This window comes from Oncorhynchus mykiss, chromosome 16, assembly GCF_057628025.1.
Source record: "Oncorhynchus mykiss isolate SJ-2025 chromosome 16, ASM5762802v1, whole genome shotgun sequence".
Taxonomy (NCBI): Eukaryota; Metazoa; Chordata; class Actinopteri; order Salmoniformes; family Salmonidae; genus Oncorhynchus; species Oncorhynchus mykiss.
This window is the reverse complement of record NC_143037.1, coordinates 48,643,886-48,661,878: the sequence shown is the minus strand read 5'-3', so window position 1 is coordinate 48,661,878 and position 17,993 is coordinate 48,643,886. Positions and strand designations below refer to the sequence as shown.

At 39.5% G+C, this 17,993-nt stretch overlaps 1 protein-coding gene across 1 annotated transcript; it reads left to right on the top strand.

The window, feature by feature from the left end:
• The first annotated feature begins 4,629 nt into the window (after positions 1-4,629).
• On the top strand, positions 4,630-7,693 carry LOC110492125 (thyrotropin-releasing hormone receptor). Its single transcript, XM_021566159.3, has 2 exons — positions 4,630-5,483; positions 6,037-7,693. The coding sequence occupies exons 1-2, from the start codon at positions 4,689-4,691 to the stop codon at positions 6,430-6,432; spliced, it is 1,191 nt and encodes a 396-aa protein (XP_021421834.2). The 5' UTR covers positions 4,630-4,688; the 3' UTR covers positions 6,433-7,693.
• The last annotated feature ends 10,300 nt before the right edge of the window (positions 7,694-17,993 follow it).

Here is a 17,993-nt window from a genome sequence, read left to right as displayed (position 1 = left end):
TGTGGCAAACTTTAAACAACACTTTTTATGGATATCTTTAAGAAATGGCTTTCTTCTTGCCACTCTTCCATAAAGGCCAGATTTGTGCAATATACGACTGATTGTTGTCCTATGGACAGAGTCTCCCATCTCAGCTGTAGATCTCTGCAGTTCATCCAGAGTGATCATGGGCCTCTTGGCTGCATCTCTGATCAGTCTTCTCCTTGTATGAGCTGAAAGTTTAGAGGGACGGCCAGGTCTTGGTAGATTTGCAGTGGTCTGATACTCGTTCCATTTCAATATTATCGCTTGCACAGTGCTCCTTGGGATGTTTAAAGCTTGGGAAATCTTTTTGTATCCAAATCCGGCTTTAAACTTCTTCACAACAGTATCTCGGACCTGCCTGGTGTGTTCCTTGTTCTTCATGATGCTCTCTGCGCTTTTAACGGACCTCTGAGACTATCACAGTGCAGGTGCATTTATACGGAGACTTGATTACACACAGGTGGATTGTATTTATCATCATTAGTCATTTAGATCAACATTGGATCATTCAGAGATCCTCACTGAACTTCTGGAGAGAGTTTGCTGCACTGAAAGTAAAGGGGCTGAATAATTTTGCACGCCCAATTTTTCAGTTTTTGATTTGTTAAAAAAGTTTGAAATATCCAATAAATGTTGTTCCACTTCATGATTGTGTCCCACTTGTTGTTGATTCTTCACAAAAAAATACAGTTTTATATCTTTATGTTTGAAGCCTGAAATGTGGCAAAAGGTCGCAAAGTTCAAGGGAGCCGAATACTTTCGCAAGGCACTGTATATACGTGGATTAGAATGATATATAACATGTACCAAAAGAGTAAGGAATGGTAGAATTAGTATCGTGTCCCATACATTCAATTAAAAAATGTGGAGTTCTATAATTGGAATGGCTTCACGTCCATGGTTCCAAAATACAGAATATCATATTTCATATCATTGTAATTAGTAGACTTTAGGGGACACCCATTTGACAGTTTTAAGTGTTTAAATGTAAAATACTGAAAATGAGGATGAAAGTATGTTCAAGAACCAGTAATGTTGGTAAATTTGTGGCCACTTTTTCACCACTTTTCTACAAAATATTTAAAGGATACATGCAGTACCAGTCAAACTTTTGGACACACCTACTCATTCAACGGTTTATCTTTATTTCTACTATTTCCTACATTGTAGAATAATATTGAAGTAATCAAAACTATGAAATAATACATGTGAAATCATGTAGTAAGCAAAAAAGTGTTAAACAAATCTAAATATATTTTAATGTTAGATTCTTCGAAGTAGCCACCCTTTGCCTTGATGACAGCTTGGCACAATCTTGGCATTCTCTCAACGAGCTTCACCTGGAATGCTTTTCAAACAGTCTTGAAGGAGTTCCCACATATGCTGAGCACTTGTTGGCTGCTTTTTCTTCACTCTGCAGTCCAACTCATCCCAAACCATCTCAATTGGGTTGAGGTCGGGTGATTGTGGAGACCAAGTCATCTGATGCAGCACTCCATCACGCTCCTTCTTGGTCGCCGCTCCAAAGGCGCCACTTAAGTGGGCCAAGACTATGGTGGAGTGGGGCCCACGTCCCGCGCCAGAGCCACCACCGCGGACAGATGCCCACCCAGACCCTCCCCTAGAGGGTTAGGTTTTGCCCCCCTGGGGGGGGGGGGGGGGGGTACTGTCACGCCCTGACCATAGATTGCTTTGTATGTTTCTATTTTTTGTTTGGTCAGGGTGTGATGTGGGTGGGTATTCTATGTTGTATGTCTAGGTGTTGTGCTTCTATGTTTAGGCCTGTTATGGTTCCCAATCAGAGGCAACTGGTTATCGTTGTCTCTGATTGAGAACCATACTTAGGCAGCCTGTGGGTAGTTGTTTTCTGTCTTTGTGTGTCTGCACCAGACAGAACTGTTTCGTTTGTTCCGCTTTGTTCTTTTTTTGTTCTAGTGTTCAGTTTCTTTATTAAATTTACCATGAACACGTACCACGCTGCACCTTGGTCCTCTTCACCTTCTTCCACCTACAAATATCGTTACACACACACTTTTCACTAAAGCCAAAACAGCACGAGCCATAGGATAAATGTGCTCTGATGGAAACAATACAGGTAGGATAGTCTGTAGCTCATTAATATCCCCTGCTCTGAAATCCGCTCAAATAGTTTTTACTCACATCACTCAAGAAGATCTAAATGCATATTCTCATGAAACTGAGTGAGATCACATGGTTATGGTTGACATTCAGATGCAGCTTGGACGTTTCACCTGTAAAACAAGATGAATTTATCATTCATGATTAACAGTGATGTTGGTCTCTTTTGAAATAAGACAGGAATCATTTCTTGTTTAAGGGTATTACAAATACAAACATTGATTAAAGTCAATGCGTATAGGCATAGGGAGATGTGGCATTTGGATTAAGTGTTTTATGCATATAAAATGTTATTATTCAACAGGCTACGGTGCAAACGTTGATTTAGAAATTTCATTTTCATTTTATTTACACTCCAGCACCTAAGAAAAAAGCACTACACCACTGAATATAACAGGTTAATCCTGCAATGACACTATAGCTAGACATCTTTGTTAAGACTTTACTTACTTTGTGCAAAGTCTGAAAGGTCTCATCATACAAGTATTTTGTTAAAATGGGTTACCTGTTTCTCTGCTGGACATACTGTAATATATTCCTGTGGGATTTTACCTGAAGTAATGTGTACAGGGAAGGTTTCCTGTAATTCTTCTTAAAATTGACTCAAAAGAGAATAGCATATAATTGAAATCAGTAAACTTCAGAGAACACCCATATGACGTTTTAGTATTTACATGTAAACTACTGGAACTAGCCATGAACACATACACACACAAAAGTAATTTGGCATGCGTTTTCACCACATTTATACTAAAAGTTTAAAGGATACATTACATTTTTAGGCCATTTTATTGTGTTTTCCAGACCCCCTCAAAAATGTTAAGCCATCATTGGGCTGTATGTACCAATTATTTATGGAGATATGACCAAGTTATTCTAATCCAATATGGCCCCACGCTACTGGTTGGTGGTCATATTGGAAATGGCCACCTGGGGAGTAATGGACAAAATCTGTGATGGCACTATAGCCAAACATACCTCTTTAGACACGACCCAGCTGTGTGAAATTTGGTGGCTTTATCACTATCACATTTATCACTATCACATGGTTGACTTTTTTTTGCTTCCCAGACTGCCTCCAATCTTTAGAAATGTCCTTAAGGTATCTAGTATTACTGTACCATGTTTGGTACTTCTATCATAAAGTGAAACGATCTCAGGTATATTTGTTTCTTTTCCGCTGGACTAAAAGGTAAATAATTTATATAATTTATCAATACAGGGACGCAATGATATTTACATTTTAGTAATTTAGCAGACTTACAGTTAGTGCATTCACCTTAAGATAGCTAGGTGGGACAACCACATATCACAGTCATTGTAAGTACATTTTTCCTCAATAAAGTAGCTATCAGCAAAATCAGAGGTAGAAAGGGCCTACAGCAGGCTCTCCTGGAGGAAGAGCAGCTCCGTCTTGTCGGGGTTGAGCTTAAGGTGTTGGGCCGACATCCAAACGGAGATATCTGCGTGTCACCACGTGGGTGTCAGAAGGGGAAATAGAAAAGTAGTTGAGTGTCATCTGCATAGCCATGATGGGAGAGACCATTGAGAGGATATGACGGAGCCGAGTGACTTGGTGTATAGAGAGAAGAGATATTTGACAGAAGGAAAGCAAATCAGAATTAGCTATAGCATGGACAGCTCTGTCATAGTAGGGCTGGTGTAGCCTATTCTGATACGGTCCAAGTGGCTTATCCAAATGGTTTGAGAGAACGCCAGATTAGGTTGGCTGAGAGCTGAGGGGCTTCATTAACACGATCCTCAGAATCAAATGCATCCAACAGAATTAAAGCAGTGGTTAATTAAAGCAGTCTTCCCATAGGACCAAACCTAATTAGCCAGCCCAACGCAGTAGTGTTCTGTGATTTGTGTCCACCAAAGTAGCTAACATAAAAATCACTTTTTACTTTGCCTTACATGGTAAAAACAAGTGACATGCATTCCAGCATTTTTGGACCCATTGTGTCAACATAGTGGGTCATTAAATCTATGGCCATTGCTGGTACTAGACAGGGCTGAGTTGTAGTCTATTTTTGCTGCAATTTGCACTATGTTGTCAAATCAAATCAAATCACATTTTATTAGTCACATGCGCTGAATACAACCTTACAGTGATATATATATATATATATATATATATATATATATATATATATATCTTTCTCTCTCAGAGAGGGGTACAGCACCACTGAGAGGGCAGCTAGTCATTTTACTATCTCTGTGGATATCAGATGGACTTGAGTTATGAAGCTCAGACCTTTCCAAACCATGGTAAGCTCCTTTTTTTGCAATCATTACAATTGTTTGATAATAGCTATTTCATTTCAAATATCTTTGTCATCTCAGATGATAAATGACATAGTCATTGACTTATATTTGTATCTCATTTTGAAGGGAAAAAAATAACATGTATATATTCTGGGCAATTTTAGAATAATTTGTATCTATATTTTTTCAGGATTTTTGTCAACTGTTCCACCTCAAGGCAAATTAAAGCAGAAGAAAGGTGCCAACAGTAAAACACCATGGAGAATACTACTGACACCTCTCAAGATGTCTTAAATTTCACACAGAGTGAAGTTCTGATCAATATGCCACAGAACTCCATTGAAGTGCAAGTTATAACAATTGTTCTCGCACTTCTAATATGCGGTGTTGGGATAGCAGGGAATATAATGGTGGTGTTGGTTGTGCTGCGCACCAAGCACATGATGACCCCTACTAACTGTTATCTTGTCAGTCTGGCTATTGCGGACCTTGTCGTCCTTCTAGCGGCAGGTTTACCTAATATTTCTGAAGTAGTCGACTCTTGGATATACGGTTACGCTGGGTGCCTTTGCATCACATACCTGCAATATCTGGGTATTAATGTATCATCCTGCTCCATCACAGCCTTCACCATTGAGCGTTACATTGCTATCTGCCACTCCATCAAGGCGCAATTTATTTGCACCGTGTCTCGGGCGAAGAGGATCATTGCCTGTGTGTGGATTTTCACCTCGCTGTACTGCATAATGTGGTTCTTTTTAGTGGACACGAACAAAACCGTCTACGCCGATGGGGTGGTGGTCAGCTGTGGCTACCGTGTCTCAAGAAACCTCTACATGCCAATTTACTTTCTAGACTTTACTTTGTTTTACGTCATCCCTCTCATTGTGGCTACTGTACTGTACGGTCTTATCGCAAAGATTTTATTTATGAGCCCCTTGCCAACCAGTCTCAATGACAGAAGTGAAGGTTCTATACACCAGGGGCGATCCACCAGCAACGTGAAGGTTTCGTGCAAATCGAACAAGGGTGCAGTGACGTCAAGAAAACAGGTAAACCACATTTTGTGAATTATTGTGGAAAATAGTAATCAAAGGCTTTTAAATTGACAAAATACAAAATGTGTTCAAATAATAATTTAGGCTACAATATACAAAATAATTCCACTTTGAAAGTTTATCAATGTAGTGTGTAGTTTATCTACACAATGCAGGCTAGTGCATAGTTCATCAATGTAGTGTGTAGTTTATCTACACAATGCAGGCTAGTGCATAGTTCATCAATGTAGTGTGGAAGATACAGCAGCAGGCCCATAGTAATGGTTTCAAAGTTCATAACATCCTGTTATTATCACCTTACGTTAATTATGGCTTTGTTTACCATCATTAGACTGTTCAACTCTACGCCAGAAAAAAAAAATGTTTTGTCTTTGCAATTTGAAATGTAGTCCTAAAGTCCGTTCATCAGTCAAACAAACAACCAGACACATTTGAGTCAATTATTATGACACTGTAGTAACATTTACAGTATTATGAAGAACCTGAATATTTTAACACCATTTTTTCTAAACCCCCCCCCCCCCCCCCCCCCCTCCCCATAATTTAGGTTACAAAGATGCTAGCAGTGGTGGTGATTATTTTCGCCTTGCTCTGGATGCCATACCGGACACTGGTGGTGGTCAACTCTTTCATGGACCCACCCTACCTCAACACGTGGTTCTTGCTCTTCTGCCGCATGTGCATCTACGTCAACAGCGCCATCAACCCTATCATCTACAACCTCATGTCTCAGAAGTTCCGGGCCGCCTTCAAAAAGCTTTGCAAGTGCAAGGGCCAAGACCCAGAGAAAGTTACCAAGTACAGTGTGCCAGTGTATTACAGTGTCATGAAAGACTCTTCCCGTGAGAGCCATGAGCAGACAGAGCAGGAGGATGTCAGTGTTAAGAGTGTCAACTTCACAGATGACTGTGGGGACACTGGCACTATGTTCAGCATTGCCTGACAGAAGGACAAAATTGAGAGCAGTTCTTTGTGTAAAATAAAGGCCATGTGCGTAGGGTCACCATTAATGTGATGTACAGTATTTTTACCATATGTGTCAAAGGTCAGTACTAATGTACTTTTCTCTTGTACATACACTTTGTCATTTACTGTTGAAATGTATTGACCATCTGCTATAGTTTACATTCTTTTTTTTCTTTTTTCTTTTACCCCTTTTTTCTCCCCAATTTCGTGGTATCCAATTGTTGTAGTAGCTACTATCTTGTCTCATCGCTACAACTCCCGTACGGGCTCGGGAGAGACGAAGGTTGAAAGTCATGTGTCCTCCGATACACAACCCAACCAGCCGCACTGCTTCTCGCATCCAACCCGGAAGCCAGCCGCACCAATGTGTCGGAGGAAACACCGTGCACCTGGCAACCTTGGTTAGCGCGCACTGCGCCCGGCCCGCCACAGGAGTCGCTGGTGCGCGATGAGACAAGGACATCCCTACCGACCAAGCCCTCCCTAACCCGGACGACACTAGGCCAATTGTGCGTCGCCTCACGGACCTCCCGGTCGCGGCCGGTTACGACAGAGCTTGGGCGCGAACCCAGGGACTCTGATGGCACAGCTGGCGCTGCAGTACAGCGCCACCCGGGAGGCCTAGTTTACATTCTTATACCACAGCCCAAACCTACAGTAAATCAATATTTAGGTAGAGAGTTTCTAGTTAAAAACTGCTTGATAAAAGACATTCAGTCAACCAAACAATCTAAAATATTGGCTGTAGAACTCATGAGGGTTGGAGACTATCCCTGGTATTAATCTTAGCATTTTAATCAGAAACTCATTCAAACTTAGAGCAGCAGGTGGATGGACTAGTTAGTCAATCAATAACAATAATTCATCATTGAAGATCCAGGTAGAAACATAAACAACAGGACTGCAGCCTCTGAGTTGTGGACTCCTGTCATTTACAAGAAGTAAAGGCTTGAATGTCACATGACTAATATCATCAAAACACCTTCATGCAGGTTGTGGGTTTGTTGGTTTGTTTGACATTTTCTTGTTGGCCTCTTGAAACCTCTGAAACTATTGCGCTCATCACACTGTACAGTATCTGTTCTGGTCTATGTACGTTGAAGCATGTAAATCCTGTTGTAAAATGTGACAGTGTGGAAGATGGAATGTTTTATTAATATATTGCATATAGCTTTTTGGGGACTTGATTTTTGTGATTAATTTGAGCAATTCATTGAATTAAAGGTGACCAACCATCATGCTTTTGTCCAATATTTGTAGAAGAGCGAGCAGGCAAGTTATTTGCTATAAAGTTAAGCAATGGAAACTGGGAGGCAAACATTCAAAAACTGTATGGACTGCAGTGGAAATATCCAGCTTTACATTGGCATGTACGTCAAATTGTTTTCAAAACATCCCAGTTGATTACGAGAGTTCCACACACTGCCTGTCAGTTTGAGATCCTGTAGGAAATGAACACAAGTCAAGTTTGACATCCATCAATTTCAGCACCACCCCAGTGAACAGCGCCAACAACACACTGCTCAAATCTTTGGCTGCAATCACTGAAATTTAGGCTATTTCAGGCCTATAAAAATGTATTAGATTGCTGTTGTTTTTCTCTACTGTCTTTTAGTTATTTCCCTCTATAATTTGTGCTTGTTTGATTTCCCACCAAGATGTTAAAACGTCTTTTATAGATTTACATTCAAATTGGCCCATTTGGAAGAAAAATATATTTAGAGGCTTAGACAAATACTCTATTCAATACTTTTTTTCAAATTCCAGTTCATTCATTTCCCTGTAACATTTTCCTTGAAAGCATACATTTATCAGCTAAACATTCCCTTTCAGTTTGCATGGTGATGACCCCCCCCCCCTCCCTCCCCCTTCAACAGTGTCAGTTGGTTTGACAGTAATGTTGTGCTTGGTAAATAGTGGTTCTATACTGGGGACCTGCCAGGTCCCAGATTTTTACGCAGCTCTGCTCTGCTTCAGATGCTTGCCAGGTTACAGCAACATTGTGTTCTCACACAGCCTCAGTGATGATCATAGACAGTCATAAACAATGGAGGAGTATCCATACTACAACAAACATCCATTTACATTGCGTTCCGCTGAACCTTATTAGTGTTTATGGTTATGTCCACCCCATCCTGTTCATAAAAATAAAATACAAATCTGCCTTAAGATATTTTTTTCTCAGGATTCTGGTTATGGGGTGAAGAGATTTCTTCCAATCTTTCAGACATTATAAGAGCCATTCCTTTCTCATCAAGCTCTACAAGCCAGAGAGGGGTAATTCTTACTGTTCATTATCTCTTTTAACCCCCCCTGTGCTATGAGCTTCTTTCTCTGAAACCAAGATAACTTTCTGCACAATCAAATTTAGTATGCTTCACACTGGGTGGGGGGGTGGGGGGGGGGGGGGTTCAGCTGAATTTTAAGAGGTTTCTAGGGACATAGTTAAAAAATTTTTTTGCATCAGATAAGATTAGCTACACAGTTCACATTTATGAATTTTACTCTAAATTGCCTGCAGCGACTAAAATAGAAAGAATGGAACGAAAAGGGAGGCATTCTGACTGCAAGAGGTTTGAGTCTCAAACTTTTAGACTTTACTGTAGACTGTTTTTTCACATACCACAATATAATGTGGGTAGTGCATCCTTTATCCAAACTGATATGAACATGTTATTTTGATGGATGGTGTCTATTCCCGAGGAATCATATTATTTTAATATTGATGGCGGGGTAGACACTCATACCCAGCCATGGCCATGCATAACCTGTGCACCACACCATTAAGACGGTATGTGTGTTGTAAGACTACTAATGCAGTTATACAAAGCTGCTCTGACAACAAGGCACTCTTCTGCGCCATGCTTTTCACATGTAGCCTACTAAGCCTCATTATGATAGGGATGGAAGTAATTCATCCACCTCTTTCCCCTCAAGGGTGTCTGCCTCCTCACTATTAGGATTCAAACCAGCACAATCAAAGGCTCAGCAGAGACAGACAATAGCCATTCTGTATGGAGAGGTGAATCATATCTGTTTTGGTTTTCAGGATGTCTATTATGCAGCACTGAAGAGTCCACTCAAATGGTCTCTTTTTATTTTTTCATTTCATGGTTATTAATCCTCTTCCCTGTCTGAATATGAATTATGCATTGCCTGGAATATCATGTACTGAGGTAACACTGAGAAACAAGCCATCATTCAGGCGTCTATGTCTGTTCCTGCTCATGTCCGACAGTTAAACCTTATGTATTTTATCACCCTGTTTCTAACAGGGCATAGTTTTCAGTGTTGTCTACAGTTTCTTTGAATGAATCCCTGTATGGACCGTATGTACAGTATACTATAGGTTGCATTTTCCTGAGAAGCATACAAGGATGAAAAAGAGCTAGAAGAAGGCTGAGAGGAAGAAAGGTGAGGAGGATGAGGAGAAGCAGACAGTATAGGATAATTGCAAAGTATTAGTTGATTTATTTATTTGAATATAGTGGTTTATATTTCAGACATTTATTGGACATTAACAACAAAGAGGAAATAAACCCAAAGGCGTGTACTTCATATTTGGGCAATCAGACACACAAGACATACTAAAGTCTGTGAGAGTACCCATTGTAGTCTCAATAATAGAGCACCTATTGTAGTCTCAATAATAGAGCACCCATGTAGTCTCAATAATAGAGCACCCATTGTAGTCTCAATAATAGAGCACCCATGTAGTCTCAATAATAGAGTACCCATTGTAGTCTCCATCATTTTTATCAAGGCTACTGCAATGGCCATTTTGATGGCAATCAGAATGAATTTCTTCAGCAAAGAAAATATCAAAGTTATTAAAGAGTCTAAGCACATTGAATTAGTTTTAGATCTCTTTTCAGTATGCTCTGAGGCTTTAATAAACAGAGGTAAGGTGGGGGAGGTGGCAGATCATTTTGTTAGCTTTAATCTATGCTTCTAAGTCCAATTAAAATGGTTTTCAGGGTAGAACAAGATAAAAACATTTTAACACTAGCAGTCTACCGAACCGTTTTATAACATAATGTGAGTTCATTGGATGAAAGTTCAGAAGGCATATTCAGGATTGTTTACTGCCAGTTCCAGAACCAAAACCAGTCAAGCAGCAGTTTAAAAGCAGCCTTCCGAGGCACAAACGTCATTGGCTCAGAGAGAACTGAAGCGTATATGTGTTTCCTGCAGAATCAAACAGGGACTTGCCTAAGTCGATAGATATTGACTAAGTTGGCCAAATAATTCCTTCCGTTCCGTATTGAATAACATAATGGGTTTTCAGACAAGGCTGTCCAACAGACTGGTACAGATGACCTATTCAGTAAAGTAACAGTGCGTGTGGCTTGGGTGATCTGTCTACACTTTCTCCCTAAGCATGTAGCTCACAGGTTGCCTCTTTCTATCAATCATAGAGCAAATCACACACCAGTCCTGGAGGAAACTACATGTCATCCATCTTATTAATATTTCCGCCATGTGTTGGCATTGTCACCCAGATTTACTGAGCACCAGTCACATTCTGTCAGTGCCGGGATGGTAGTTTGACCATATTAATCTGGACCACATGTTTCAGGCTGTGTTCAGCCACTTGGGAGATGAAAGGATTTCAAAAGCGTAACACAATTCAAGTAGTAAGCTACAGTGAACAGCAGGAAACATACTTTCATTCAATGCCAGTAGGAAGAACATTTCCCTGTGAACACGGCTATGTCGTCCTTACAGTATTTAAATCTGTATCAATTTCTCTCCCACACATCTACATCTATTTGAAAAAGCCCTGATGTTCACTAACTACAAAACCAAACATATAACCCTATATGAAAAGGTCAGGGTACAGTGTGATGGCCACACATTTAATCTGAAATGTTTGCTATAGGTTTATGACTTTGACTTGAAAGCATCAGACAGCTATTATGGCATTTGCTCTTCTGCAAATGGATGGACATATGAAAAGACTCATGTTTTTATCCCATCTCCTCATGGTGACTGACAGTGTCTATAATTGTCCTAACTTGGGTTTACGTAGTGTGAATGCTAACCCGGGAAAAACATAGTTATCCACCTAACATTCAGAAAGATCAGCTGATTGATTAACAAAGCAATACATGTGTTATCCCCAGATGATACGTTTTTATATTGCTTTCGCTGCATCTGACAGATGTCTTGTCATTTTTTATCTTGATGTCTCATGCTCTCTGGGGCAAAAAGCAGCTGAACACACCATCCCCTCAGTCACAAAGAAAGGAAATAAAGCATATTCTAGACTGAGCCGAGAGGACATATGACACTTTATATATTCCAATATGGCTAAGACATCTGCTTAAAACAATTACTGTGCAGCAAAAGGCAATTTCACAAAGACTAGTATGTGTCCTGCATAGAAGGCAGTCATAGAACAATAGAAGTCCACGGGAAATAGGGTTTTTACAGGAGACTTTCTTTCAGGCTCCACTCCCAGGATGATATTGCTGCTCACAGATGCGGTGTGATATATAGTTCAGCAGCACTTCACTGCAATGCAATATTCCTGAGGGGCTGCTGGTCTTTAAGACACTTGAAGTTGAATCCATAATGGATGGGCATTGCTCTTTTACCACGGAACATCGCAAGGGATCTTTTGGCGGGACACCTTGTTGATCCTTGTGGTGAATGACATTTCTATTCCATTTGTCTTTTGGACAATGCCTGAGTTTACACAGGCAGCTCAAATTTTTTTCTCCCACTAATTGGTGTTTGCACATCAGATCTTTTTCAATTAGTGAATAAAATAATATTTGATTTAATATTTTGTAGTCATAAGCCATTCAAACTCTCTGTTAAGTATCCAGGAAAGATGAATATATTTGTATTCATGAGATCTCAAAGTGTTTACCCATACACGCAGAGCATTAACTTGCTAAGACTGGAATGTGGATAGAATCACAACATGTAAATCACCAGGCAGATGATCTTTCCCCCAGGTAAAGATGTCTGTAATCGTGTAGCAGCTATGGCTGGTCAGGTTTCTAATCAGGAAGGGCAAAAGAGTGCATGACTGATTTAGCTGTATTAAAAATGACTTTGATATATCCACTAACACATTCCTTTGCCTGGAATCTCTTCTGTGCTGGTAATAAATCGAAGTAAAAATGTATCCCTTTCTGTCCCATGCAGACAGTAGTCAGTATGGCCCTCTCAGGAAGCCACAACAATAGATTTGACCACATAATGCAGCCTTGTATTTAGGAACATTTGTCATAACAGATTTATAATTACTCTTATATCACTGTGGTTGATCACTAACAAATCATTTTCATTGTTTACTGGGAGTTTTGGCTGAGACAAGACAATGGGACAATGTTCAAACCAGAGATTCAGTCACCTCAGATGTCTTAGAATGATATTCACAGACTGCATTTTCTTGTTTCCCCCGGGGATTTCAAGTTCTCCCGGGTTTTGTCAAAAAGAAGTGCAGATTTCAGGCATACAGTACAACTTCTAAGCTGTTTGGTAAGCCTTGGGTGACAAGGCTTCAGAACCTCAGAGTAGATTCTCAGAGATAGAATGTTCAGTCTGGAAATTGCTTCAAATCCACAGAACTGATGGACAAGTTTAGTTTGTGAAAGAGGCATAAAATGCTAGATTATTTTAGGAAATGAATCATAGAAATAGATAGAACATCTACGCCAAAAGTATAATTGCAAGTGCAGACTTTGTAGACTTTGTGAAATTCATTTTAGACTTTGAAAGAGACTTTCAAAGGAAGAGAGAGGATGTCCTGAAATGGACACGGTAAATCTGAGGCCGCAAAGGCTGTACAGATAAGAAATACACCAAAACACGTCCATTTTACTAGTAATTTATGTGGCCATTTTGTCGACACAAACCTTTGTTAGATCTTCCCCTGAGAAGGAAAAGAAAAACATCTATTCTCTATAACTAAGCCTTGCCTAGAGACAGAAAGGCCCACATGTCTTAACAACAGCTCAATAATATACCGTATTGTTCTTTTTCATACAAAGTCAAAGGCCGATAAAACAAATGGAGCTTACAGAGAACCCAAGAGTATTGTTAGGTTGGGTTGCTGCTGCATGACAAACAATAGACACCTCAAACTTCTCTAAACTGTTCAGCGATATCCTACATTTTTTGGTTGACATGCAGGAATCTTATGGTAGTAGTATGGTGTAGGCCTAGTATAGGGTATGTTATGGAAAACTATTTGATATACATGGGCCTATGAATTGGGCCTATGAATGTAACTTTCTACCACCCTCTACAATTCATTCTCATGAAAAACACAATGCTATGATTGAAAAGCACCTATTGTTTATTTTTGGCATTATTGAAACTGCAGTTAAACATGTGCGTCTTGTATATTCTCCAAGTGATGCAACAAGTGGAACTCAATGTATTTTCTTGTGGATTTCCACGAGGGTAGAATGAAGACGTGATTTCTCCAGTGCTCAATATTGGAATTAATGGGAATGAAATTACAAATGAAATAAATACCCAACAAGTTACAATATTCTCTTTGACATACAATATATTCACAAGAAAACACACACAAAAAGAATATTGATAACATACTGTATCAAACGGACACTGTTCACTCCATAAAAATCTTATTTACATACGGTATCATACGGACACTGTTCACTCCATAAAAATGATCATCCCAGATCTTCCTCGTACCTCTAGGGATTCCACTCTCCACAGGTTCTGTCAACAACAACAAAAGGTGCAGATTCTGTCAACAACAACAAAAGGTGCAGATTCTGTCAACAACAAAAGGTGCAGGTTCTGTCAACAACAACAAAAGGTGCAGATTCTGTCAACAACAACAAAAGGTGCAGATTCTGTCAACAACAACAAAAGGTGCAGGTTCTGTCAACAACAACAAAAGATGCAGATTCTGCGCCTACAGTGTGTACAACTAATATGCTATATCTATCTCACAAACATTGGCTAGATGAGACATCTGAAACATCCGACTGAATGTATTCTCTGTTGACTATGCCCATGCCACAACCATTTTAAATTAATGGAGTCAAATACCACACTGAAGTGAAAAACACCTTTCATTTATGGAGGGTAAATGGTCAGTCATAATCAATACACTTTCAGAATTCCAATCAGCAGTGCCATAAAGAACCCCACATAGAAAGCTCTTGAGAAATGATGAACCTTTTGGTTTGATATGTCTGTGAGCAACAGTGCCTGTAGGTATAAAATATACACCCCCCCTACGTATTTATTTGGACAGTGAAGCTAAAACTTTTCATTTGGCTCTATACTCCAGCATTTTGGATTTGAGATCAAATGTACCATACATATGAAGCGACAGTTCAGAATGTCACCTTTAGTTTGAATGTATTTTCATACATATCTTTTTTACCATTTAGAAATGAAAACACTTTATGCATCTAGTGCCCCATTTGAAGGTGTCATAAGTATTTGGACAAATTCACTTATATGTGTTTTAAAGAAGTCCAAAATATAGTATTTGGTCCCATATTCCTAGCATGCAATGACTACATCGAGCTTGGGACTCTACATGCTCTATTTGCACTTTGTTTTGGTTGTGTTTTGCACAATAGAAATGAATGGTAAATAATGTATTGTGTCATTTTGGAGTAACTTTTATAGTAAATATGAATATAATATGTTTCTGAACAATTCTTGATGAATGTGGATGCTACCATGATTACAGATAATCATGAATGAATCGTGAATAATGATGAGTAAGAAAGTTAGAGGCATAAATAACACATTGCATGTTTTGGGGGCATTTTTATTTATTTTACTAGGCAAATCAGTTAAGAACAAATTCTTATTTTCAATGACGGCCTAGGAACAGTGGGTTAACTGCCTGTTCAGGGTCAGAACAACAGATTTGTACCTTGTCAGCTCGGGGGTTTGAACTTGCAACCTTCCAGTTACTAGCCCAACGCTCTTACCACTAAGCTACCCTGCCAGCATGATCTTTGTGCATCTGTAACTCATCATTATTGGGCAATTCCTTCATGATTATCGGTAATCATGGTAACATCCACATTAATTTAGAAGTGTTCAGACACATTTTGCTGCATGTGATGTGATCATATTTGACATGGATAGAGGGCAGAAATAGCAAGTAGGGACAAATATCAAAATCAGTGGTGTTAAGTAAAAAATACTTTAAAGTATTACTTAAGTAGTTTTTGGGGGTGTCTGTACTTTATTTTACTATTTCTAGTTTTGCCAACTTCTACTTCACTACATTCCTAAAGAAAATACATTTTCCCTGACACACAAAAGTACTCATTACATTTTGACAGGAAAATGGTCCAATTCACACACAATTCACACATCAACATCCCTGGTCATCCCTACTGCCTCTGATCTGGCGGACTCACTAAACACAAATGCTTCCTTTGCAAATTATGTCTGAGTGTTGGAGTGTGCCCCTAGCTATCCGCCCATTAAAAAATAAAATCTAAATTGTGCAGTCTGGTTTGCTTAATATAAGGAATTTGAAATGGTTTATACTTTACTTTTACTTTTGATACTTAAGTGTAGTTCTGTCCTTGAGCTGTTCTTGTCTATTGATGTTCTGTATTATGTCATGTTTCATGTTTTGTGTGGACTCCAGGAAGAGCAGCTGCTGCTTTTGCAACAGCTAATGGGGATCCTAATACAATACAACAACTACCTCGTCAGCACATAGATTGTGGCGTTAGCATAATCTCAAAACCATAGCTTTGTCATGACTCTCTCTCTTTGGTGAGGATCAAAGGTGCCAGATCAGCTTTGCAAATGGCTGACAGATAGCTAGACCCCCCCCCCCATATGAGAGGAAAGGGGGTGAGTTGGGACAGTTTTATGACTCTTAACACCCGGTCATAAATAGTTTGCAACAGACGACTCTTTCTTTCACTGCAGTATTGGGAAATAAATCTCCTTTTGTTACAGAGAGACTATTGCCGCCAAAACCCTTTTCTCCAAGAGAATGAACTTTGGAGCAATATTCGTAAGATAGGAATGTTAAGAATGGTCCGTGGGGATCCGTGGGGATCATCAAGAATAATCATGTCATATTGTTTATTATTTTGTGATGTCATTAAGGATGTTATAACAAAGTAACTGTAACTCTGAAAGTATACGCATTCTATGTATCAAGTTTACATCTAAATGTGGTATAAAATATATGATTAAATATGAGAATACTTTTGTGAAGATAGCAATGTCATTTTAACTTTCTAAATTAGATAATTGTTTTTCATATAAATTTGTGCCCAGTCAGTAACCACGCCCAAGTGAGCACAGACGACGTGATGGAACACACCCTTTTTACCCGAGGATAAAAGGACTCGCTAACTAAATTTACATTAAACCAAGTAGACAGACGGTGACATTATGAATGGTTGAAACTACCAGACCAGATAGCATGGAGCAGTGGCTACATGGCTGAAATGGTGAGACCAGTACATTGCTGTGTTACTACTGGCGTGTAAAGTGGTCGGGAGCTGAACCCTGAATAATCAACCATTGAGACCATGCAGACAGATGGTGTGAGCCGGACGTTACGAATGGTTAAAGATCAGGAAGCGTGGAGCGGTGGCTACAAATTGAAATGGTTAGAAACTCTGAAACACTCAACAGAGTGAAAAAGATAAAGACCAGAACATTCACAGTCTGGAGCTGTGCATGTAAAAGTGGTCCTAGAATTTGACTAAAGACACGAGGGGGGAAGGAAGACTTCCCATCTCAGACAACCGTTGGTGCATCTGAAGTACTTGTTCAAACAAACACTTCACTACCAGAGAAGCTCTACAACTAAGAAGTACATTGTGACCTCTGGTGGACAACCAGAGCCTTACATCGAGCCACTCCCCATAGACGGATCGATTGGTTTCAACAGAGAAATGACAGAGAAAGACATCTATGCGTAAATATATACATTCCATTTCTTATCCGAATGAGTGGAGGTTCATGTGCAAAGTATTACTATTCCTTTGAGCGTAGGTTCTGAATGTATCCAAGTGTTCCCTCTTTGTCTCTCCCTCTCGTTACCTACCCCTCCCTCTCCATATGTATAACCAGCCATCATATATTGTCAATCCACTAGGGTTATTTTATCTCATGTATTTGGTATTTGGTATTTTATTAGGATTCCCATTAGCTGTTGCAAAAGCAGCTCAAGGACAGAACTACATAAAAAAAAATGTAAAGGCACACATAGCCTACATATCAATACATACACACAAACTATCTAGGTCAAATAGTGGAGAGGTGTTGTGCCCTGAGGTGTTGCTTTATCTGTTTTTGTTCAACCAGGTTTGCTGTTTATTTGAGCAATATGAGACGGAAGGAAGTTCCATGCAATAAGGGCTCTATATGATACTGTACGATTTCTTGAATTTGTTCTGGATTTGGGGACTTTGAAAAGACCCCTGGTGGCATGTCTGGTGGGATAAGTGTGTGTGCCAGAGCTGTGTGTAAGTTGACTATGTAAACAATTTGGGATTTCCAACACATTAATGTATCTTATAAAAAGAAGTGATGCAGTCT